Source organism: Orycteropus afer, unplaced genomic scaffold (genome assembly GCF_000298275.1).
Source record: "Orycteropus afer afer isolate SDZICR_OR568_19922 unplaced genomic scaffold, OryAfe1.0 scaffold00294, whole genome shotgun sequence".
In the NCBI taxonomy this organism is placed as follows: Eukaryota; Metazoa; Chordata; class Mammalia; order Tubulidentata; family Orycteropodidae; genus Orycteropus; species Orycteropus afer.
Window position 1 is genome coordinate 2,172,916 of NW_006921881.1, and position 9,041 is coordinate 2,181,956.

The 9,041-nt window shown below is 45.9% G+C and overlaps 2 protein-coding genes across 2 annotated transcripts in view; one reads left to right on the top strand and one right to left on the bottom strand.

Moving 5' to 3' along the window:
- The first annotated feature begins 316 nt into the window (after positions 1–316).
- SFTA2 (surfactant associated 2) lies at positions 317–913 on the top strand. The gene is made up of 3 exons (XM_007951467.1): positions 317–377; positions 582–670; positions 827–913. Exons 1-3 carry the CDS (start codon positions 317–319, stop codon positions 911–913), a joined length of 237 nt encoding a protein of 78 aa, XP_007949658.1.
- A 4,851-nt stretch (positions 914–5,764) lies between these two features.
- Positions 5,765–9,041, bottom strand: part of VARS2 (valyl-tRNA synthetase 2, mitochondrial) — a 30,609-nt gene continuing 27,332 nt past the window's right edge. The window contains 4 exon segments of the mRNA XM_042782371.1: positions 5,765–5,866; positions 5,982–6,110; positions 6,272–6,447; positions 6,601–6,712. Of these exon segments, the coding sequence (XP_042638305.1) occupies positions 5,765–5,866; positions 5,982–6,110; positions 6,272–6,447; positions 6,601–6,712 (519 nt within the window).

Below are 9,041 nucleotides of genomic sequence, written 5' to 3' on the forward strand. Positions count from 1 at the left end.
GGCCCAAACACCTGCAGGAGGAACAACTCCCCATCCAGTCTTCCCTCTTGGGAAGACCCAGGGGCCTCCAGGAGGGGGTGAGGTGCAGGGTTGAGGAAGGAGAGAATCACCCTCTACTTTCCTCAAGAACCCAGTGAATGGCCCTCTCCAGAGTCCTAGAAACCATACTGAGAGAACTGGAAAATCCAGTTACCCAGCTTTCCCTTCCCATCTCCCCCAAATCTCTTCACTAAGGAGTACATGTGGTGTAGGAAGACAGGCTGGCCAGCCGGGCTTTGGATATCTCTTCAGTCATCCCAGAAACAAGGTGGCCATGATGGGGGCTGCACTGCCCCTCTTCCTCTTCCTGACCATCTTCAGCAGCTCATATGGAACCGGTGAGGGCCACAGGGCTGGACACAGGTCTCCTGGCAAGAAGAGGCCAGAGAAAAGGAGTGGGACTTTTTGGTCACTGAGAGAGATGGAGGCACCCTAGACCTAAGCTTCAGGGAGGAGGGAGGAGGGACTGTTGAGGGATATGGGGCAGGAGAAACATCTGCACCACCAGTTGCTGGGTCTTCAGTCATACTTTTGGTCCCTAGGGCCAAGTATGACTTTGCAACTAAGACTGAAGGAATCTCTTCCAGGAAATTCCTCCTCTGACTCCAGCTTCCTGGGATTGCTCAAGAAGGTAGGTCTTTTGAGTAGAGAAAGGATGGGGCTGTGTTTCTGCGAGTGTGTCATGTGTGTTTCTGGAGTGTGTTTCTAAGTCTGTTTGGGTCACTCAGTGGGTGTCTGGCTGTCTCGGGGGTCTATATCTCTCTCTCTCTCTCTCTGTCTTCTCCAGCTCTGCCTCCTCCTTCACCTCCCACCAGGGACCAACATCACCCTCCATCATGCAGGATCCCCATGGCATGTCACCTGCAACGTCTGAAAGCAGTTAAGTCCTGTGCCCCTCTTGGCTCAGGCATTTGCCCCCTGGTGTGTAGGGGGTGTCCTGGCCCTATCTTCCAGCTGGCTCTCCCCTGGGGAGCAGAAGTAAACATGCTGAATTCAAAGAGTCAACTGAGTCAATTCTGCCTGTTAGCATGAAGCCAACAGAATAGTGAGTTAGACCCCAAGTCTGACTCTCCCCTCAGAGTTTGAGCAGAGAGGCTATCTCCCTCCACACCAGTGTCAGAGGCCTAGAAGGAATCTGGGAATTGATTCTCTGAGGCCACACACACACACTGAACACACATGCACACTTGCGAGCTTCCAAACACATAGAAATAGAAAAGAAACACTGATTGAATTCCTATTTTGTGGCAAGGCATGATGCTTTCCCATTCTAATGCAATCTTGAATGTAGTGGGGATTTGGGGATTTGTTTCTCAGTTGCCGTCAAGTAGACTCAGACTCATGGCAGACTTGTGTGTGTCAGAATAGAACTGTGCTCCACAGAGTTTTGAGTGGCTGATCTTTTCAGTAGATTACCAAACCTTTCTTCCAAGGCACTTCTGGGTGAAGTCAAATCACCAACCTTTTGGTTAGCAGCCAAGTGCATTAACCATTTGCACTACCCAGGGACAAATGTAGTGTAATAGGTATCATTATCCTATTTTACAGATGAAGTCACTTGCCTCTGGTCTACTCACAGTGGAGAGGTTGGTCTCCAATGTGAGCACAAGCCCCCAGACACATGTCTTGGCTTAAACACGATTTTCATTTCATCTCTCTTTGCTTGAGCTTTGGGGCTGGTGACTCAGGAACTCCAGGCAGGGATGTGGAGAGAAGACCCCTAGGACATGGTCTCCTGACCCAGGGATCCATGCAGGTATATTGCGGTGGGTTGTAGGGTGGGAGGCAGCCAGGTGAGAGATGAGACCAAGTCAACAACTCATTGTGAGAGGACAGCCAGCTCAGCTCCAATCGTGGGGAGAAATGATTGTCATCCGTGCCCACACTGGCTAACCATGTGAAAGTGTAGTCACACAGACCCCATCTTGAGTCTGGGCAAATTTCTCATTGTCTCAGAACTCCAATTTCTTATATGCAAAATAGGAGAATAAAAGCTCTTGCTTCATAAGATTGTTGGAAAGACTACCCAGGGCACATACCACAGTGCCTGGCACATGTAAATGGACATGCTTAGTGGTTTTGTTATCAGGGTGGAAATCTGGTCCCAACCTATAAGTTCTAGTCCCCTTACCTAAGACTTTGGTTGTGTAGTGGTTAAGGCATTTGGCTGCTAACCAAAAGGTCAGTGGTTCAAACCCACCAGCTGCTCTGTGGAAGAAAGATGGGGCAATCTGCTTCCATAAGATTTACAGCCTTGGAAATCCAGTGGGGGTTGCTATGAGTCAGAATCGACTCGATGGCAGTGAGTGTGGTTTCTATGGGTTCCCCCAAGGCTCAGGGTTCTTACTTTTTCCCCCAAGACAAGTACTTAACTGACTCCCCTCCTCAAGACTGTCTTGACTTCTCACCAAGCTCAAGCTCACTGCCATGGAGTCAATTCCAACTCATAGCAACCCCCACTGGGTTTCCAAGGCTGTAAATCTTTACAGAAGTAGATTGCCCCATCTTCCTTCTGTGGAGTGGCTGGTAGGTTTGAGACTTCTCACTGGCTCTCTTGAAATAGAAGCATGCGGCCCAGACTTTAGCAGTATAGATATGATTACTTTCTATTCTCCACATGCCAACTCCTGTCACCACCATATGAAATTAGAAAGTGGCTTCTTTGGAGGAAGGTGGAAAAGACAAGAGTTCACTACAGAGCGAACCCAAAGAAAAGGGGCCATAGGAAGTGGGAGAGTGAAAACAGAAACATACAAAACTCCTTCCAGCTCCCTTTACAATTGCTCTGGTATAGTTAGCCCTGAGGAGAGACAGCTGGGAACTGAAGAGACCAGTACTCCATGACTTGCTCCTAGCCTGCACCAATGGCAGGTGATACCCATGGGTCAGGTGTCTGAATCACCAAGAGGGTGGAGGAGCACACAGCTAACTGCTCCTCAGCCTAGGATCACCAGGGTATGATTTTGATTGTCCCCACCACACACACACACACACACACAACAACAAAAAAAAAATCCCAAGTCTCAAGAGAGGGCAGGGGAGTGAAAATTATGTTTTGGGGTTCACCAGACCTGAGGGTGGCAGACACTTTGAATTCAGTCATGTGAATTTTAGCTGAACATACAGCTACCCAACTAAAGTGTATTTCCCAGCTTCCTTTGTAGTTCTGGTAGTGTAGTAGTGCCTAAGGCATTTGACTGCTAACCAGAAGGCTGGCGGTTCAAACCCACCAGCCACTCCTCGGAAGGAAGGTTGGGCAATCTACTTCTGTAGAGATACCACCTCAGAAACCCAAGGAGGGGTCGCTATGAGTCAGATCCAACTCAACGGCAGTGAATTTGTTTTTGGTTTTTGCAGTTCGGTATGCCCATGTGATTAGGTTCTGTCCAATGGGATGCAAGTAGAAAGGAACTGTGCAACTTCCTGGTAATGCCCTCAAAAGGCAAGGAGCTCCCATTTCAGACGGCACAAAAATCTATAATCCTTACAATGGCCTACAAGGTCTTGGCCAGTGCTTTCTAATAGAATTTTCTGATGATAGAAATGTTTTATGGTAGCCAGCAGCCATATGTGGCTATTGGATGCTCAAAATGTGACCAATATGAGGAACTGAATTTATACTTTAAATTTTAGATAGCCAAGTAGCTACCATTTTAGACAGCATACCCCTAGATGATCCACTATCCACTTTGAACCTTCCCCATTCCTCACTCTGCCCTTTTATCTCCATTTCACCTCCCACTAATCTCTTTACTCTCTACCCCACCACACTGGTCTCCTTGAACTGTTTAATATTCCAGAATGTTCCCACCTTAATTTTGCTCTAGCTCTTCCACCTGGAACACTCTTCTCCCAGACATCCACTTGGCTAATTTCTGCACCTCCTACAAGTCATTGCTTAAATTCATCTTTACAATGAGTTCTACCCTGAATACTTGACACTATTACCTATCCCCCAACACATGCACTCCAGAGTCCCCTGGGCTTACTCAACTTTCCTCCCACCACTAAGCTTTATTACCTTCAAACATACTAGTTTAGTTACTTATGTATGTTGTTTATTGCTGACTCTCCCTGCTAGAATGAAAGTCCAAGGGGAGAAATCCTTCATTCTCTGTTAAACCCAGGTTTCCAGAACAAAGTCCAGCACATAATTGGTGCTCAAAAACTTACCAATTTATCAAATTTATCAAATTTGGAGGGGAAAAAAGGGTAATTTCCCACTTCCTTTTCTTTTTCCCTCTCATGGAATGTGGACATGATGGCAGGAGCTACAGGTCTTGGGCTCAGAGTTGGAAAAGTTTATTGGAAAGAGAGAAAATTAAGATTAAAAGGGGTGTAGGCTCCCCATTATTGAAGAGCCCTGCACTACTTAAGGAGCTCTGCTGGTATAGTGCCTGAGGCATTTGACTGCTAACCAGAGGATGAGGCAATCTACTTCTGTAAAGATTTGCTGAATGGTAAATCCCAACAGGGAAAACCCAATGGGGGTCGCTATGAGTCAGAACTGACTTGATGGCAGTGGTTTTTTGGAGTTTTTTTTTTTTGTTTTACACTACTTACCCTCAGCAAAAGAAAATTCCATCTTGTCTAAGCCACCCTTGTATTTGAAGGTTTGTTACAACACCAGGAAGAGCTTGTACCATTTATTGGGTTGAATCCCAGCTAAGACCTTGGACAAGTGACTTTCATTCCCTGAGTACATTTCATCTCCAAAATGGAGCTAACACCTACCCATTAGGTTCCTGGGAGGATTAAATGGCATTGTACACCTGACCAATGGAGGACCCAGCCCATGATAGGCCCTTTATAACTAGTAGCTGCTCAGAGCTTCTAGACAAAATGTGACTTGGAAGTGAAAGGGCCAGGTCCCTGAATTCCACTCAGATGACAGTGCTATGGGTGGCTAAGGTGGTTGTCTGTATATCTGAGTAACTCAGTCAGAGCTTGTGGCACCTTGGTCTTGGGTGCACAGGAGGTGGGGGACACTCAACCCCTGGCATACCCCACAGCCCCTCAGGCCCTGGGGAAGTCCCTACTCCTCTCAGCACCTGTGGGCATAGGGCCAAGGAGCACAGAAGCTTCCATATGGGTAAAGCCAGAAAAAGAGGGCCAATGGAAGTCCAAGCATTATCAGTAAGTCCAGAAAATATGTGTCCCTGCCCTACCCTGTTACTAGAAAGGACCTCTCCCCCAGAGAGTCAGGCACATCCCAGCACCCACTCTTCCACAGAAGCCCAAGAGCCTGAAGCTAAGAGGTATCCCTTTTCCCAGACCAAGCTCTCAGGGAACACCTGAGGCAAGAATGTCACCAGCAAAGAGAGCTGTTACACTATGGGGAATTGCAGTCAATGCCATGAAACAAAATGTGTATGAACTGCTGTATGGAAAACGAATTTGCTCTGTAAACTTTCACCCAAATCACAATAAAAATTAAAAAAAAAAAAAAGTCACCACTAGGAGAAGAGGAGGACAAATGACCATAGGCAAATCTGTTTTGGATTTTAAAGTTTATCTGGATTTCCTCATTCCTAAACTTCACAGTGGACATCAAGATGGCTGGGCAAGAGTGTGAACCTCTCAAAGGCACCCACGGTCACTCAACCTAGCCAGCCCATTTCCTCATTCACAACACGAGGAAGGAGCAAGTAATCTCAGAGATGCCAGCACTCCAAAGCTGACAAATCTATCCACAAAGGCAGGTCTGGGAGGGAAGATGTGAGAGCTAGAGCTCAGAGCTCCTGGAGCTGAGAGAGTCTTCCATCAGCTGCCGCAGGTGAGAGTCCGCCTTGTCTAATTTCAACAGCTCCATTTGGAGGGAAGAAAGCTGGCCAAGGAGAGAAGACAGTGAGGACCCAGGGATGAGGCCTGCCCTCCTCCCAAACCACACTCCTTCAGGAGCCCGCGCCATGGACTTCCTGGGTAGCCTTGCCCAGCCTCACCCTTTGCTGCCTCTGCCTCTCTGCCTCCCCTTGGGATGGGGCTGCAGCTAGAAGGCCCTCAAGCTGTTTCTGCAACTTGTGTCTTTGGGCAGCCAATAGAGAGAGATGTGTATGGGGATCCACCAGGCCCTGGGGAAAAAGAATGAAAGAAGGCTCAGACTCTGCAGGCCACCCAACACCTCCCTCCTTCCCATTCTAAGGTCCTCTCCTGACCTTAACAGAGCCCCCACATACACACCCATATTTCATTTCAGTCCCTCCCTCCCTCCCCTCCAATCTGCTCTGGTCACCTGCAGCTCCATGAAGATCTGAACGGTGTCACTGAGTGGAACCTGGACCCAGCTAGAGGGAGCTGCTGTACCCGGCGGTAAGAGGCCCACCGCTCCACAGTAGCTCAGGGTGCCAAGGGGCTCCAGGAAGGACTCAAAGAGGCCCCGCTCATCCGGGTCTGAGCTCTGCAGCAGCACTGGGGTGGGGGAAGGGGGTTCCAAGTCAAGTGTCCATCCTTCTTCCTCCCCACCCTGTGCTTTCAACTCTGAAGTCTGTCCCACCAGCCTGTCCTTTCTTCCTTGCCAGGCTCTTCTTTGCACAAGGGCCTAGTGCTGAGCACCTGTCTTACCTCGGGGCCGGGCTTTGGTGAGTTGGTATGTGGCCCGGAGACCCCGTAGCACTTGCACAGCCTCCTGGACCCGGGAGAAGCGCCGCTCCAGCTCGGGCTGGCGCCAATGCTCCTGAGGATGAAAGAAAGAGCTGACAAACAGGCTCTATCCTCCACCCATCTTCCCCCATCTCCTTAGAGATACAAGATCTGTCTTCTCCACCAAATAAAATTCATCCCCTTGAGAAATGAAACACAGCAAAAAAAAAAAAGTTACATAAGAAAATTTTAGATAATCAGTAGTTGATACCTATTTAATCTGCCTTGACTGAAAATGGCAAACATCCAAAAGTAAATTTAACTTAAAAATGTATTATTCAGACTTCCGATAAGATGGTGGACTAGGAAGACAAGCTACACAGACTTTCTTCAACAAAGAAAAGAAAAAACAATTGACACAGATACAGAAGATAATCCTGGAGCTCTGAGCTTTGAAAGGAAGGATACAGAAGTGGATTAAACACTAACTAGTGAAAGAACCTGAATGAAAACAGTGAATAAGGAGACAAATGGAGCTGTGGACTATCAGCTATCCTGACAGCATGGACAGTTTGATTATTTCCAAGTGGTGTTAGGACTTGAGAATTAACCTAAAAATCAGCCCTGCTTGCCAAGGGCTGCATGGATGACTGCACTGGTGGCTGATGACTAAAAAGGGAAACAGCAAAGAAGGAGACAAACTGAGCTGTGAATTTTCACCTGTCCAGAGGACACAGCCATTTTGAAGGTTTACAAGCAGTGTGCCATTTTGGATATTTAAAGCGACAGCGCTCTCATTCAGATTCCAGGGACCTAAGAATAGGCTACGCTTGCCGAGGACAGTATGGACATACCAGAGGCTGACAATTGAAAAGGTATAATATTCCCGTTGTTACTCTCACACCCTCTTGGTGAATGGCTATCCCTCACCTCAACCCACCTTCTAGGCCAGCAGGAATTCTGTTCCAGTCTGTGTGTTCTGATGGAGCCTTGGTGCCCTGCCCTGCACCCCCACCCCAAGTAGTTTTTTTTTGTTATTAAATTATTATTTTCTCTTCCTTTTTATTTTTATTCTTTCTTCTTCCATTCCCAGGTTCCAGTTTTTGGATTTTCTTCTCTTCCCTTTTTCTGGTTCCCATTTTCTTCTTTCCTGTGGTTCTTCCCATCCCTTGTTTTTCTTTTTGCATTTTTCCCATTTTTTTCTTCATTATTCTCTTTCTTTATAGCTCTTTTCTCTTATTCCCCCCTTCACAGATATTGTGGGCTTTTGTTTTGCTTCTCTTTTTCTATTTATATGTATTTTGCCTTTTAAAAATATTTCTTTAAAGATTTTGTCTCATTTATTACCTTTCATTTTTTTTCTTTCTTTCTCTTTTTGGTGATTATTCCTGTGTGTTTATGCAGTATGTGTTTTCTGGCCTCTTGTTCTCACCTTTTTTGCATTTTATTATTATTATTACCGTTTTTGTCTAACTGAGCGGGAGATAGCAACTGTGCCCATAAAACCCAACCATATTTACACCTCCTGCAGCCCCACCTACTGAAGGAGGGCCACCACATGCTTCTGCACCAACTGGTCCAATAATATACAACAGCTCAAATGAGCCTGACTCACCCTTAACTGCTCTTCACAAACAGCTAACAAAGATCTGTGCACCCACTCTCATTCACTATCACACCTACCATGAGACAGGTAGTGAGTGCAAAAGTGCTGCTAATTAGCGAATAGAGGAGCATCTGTTCACTTACTCAGATACATTCAAACAAAACACAATGAAAATCTTGGGCGAATCACTCTAACATACAGTCACCAATTAAATATAAATACGATAATGTGACAATATCTCGGAGACGACAGACCATTACAGAAGCAAGATAAAGCAGTAAGGGACCAATATACAGACCTAGAGCATATCCCTGAGGAAGCAGCAGCACGGGAACACCCTGATAAGGAATTCAAAACAATTATATTTAAGTACCTTCAACAAACAAGAGACAGATCAAGGAAAACACTGACAAAATTAAGGAAAATAAAGACAAAACCCTAGAACAATTTTAAAGACAATACAAGAAAAAAATGACAAAATAAATGAAAAATTAGAAATTATTCTAAATCTACAGATAGAAATCCAGAAGATTAATCCTAAACTTTCAGAAATAGATAAAACATTGAACAGGCAAAGGAGTAGAATTGAATCAATGGAAGACAGAATTCGTGAGACTGAAGACAAATACCTCAATACTTCTTTGGAAAGGGATCAATCAGAAAAAAGATCAAAACAAAATGAAGAAAGACTAAGGTTCATGTGGGATACCATCAAAAGGAATAACCTACGTGTCATTGGAATTCCAGAACAGGAAGAGAAAAATAAAACTACTGAGAAAATTGTCCAAGATTTGCTGGAGAAGAACTTCCTTGATAT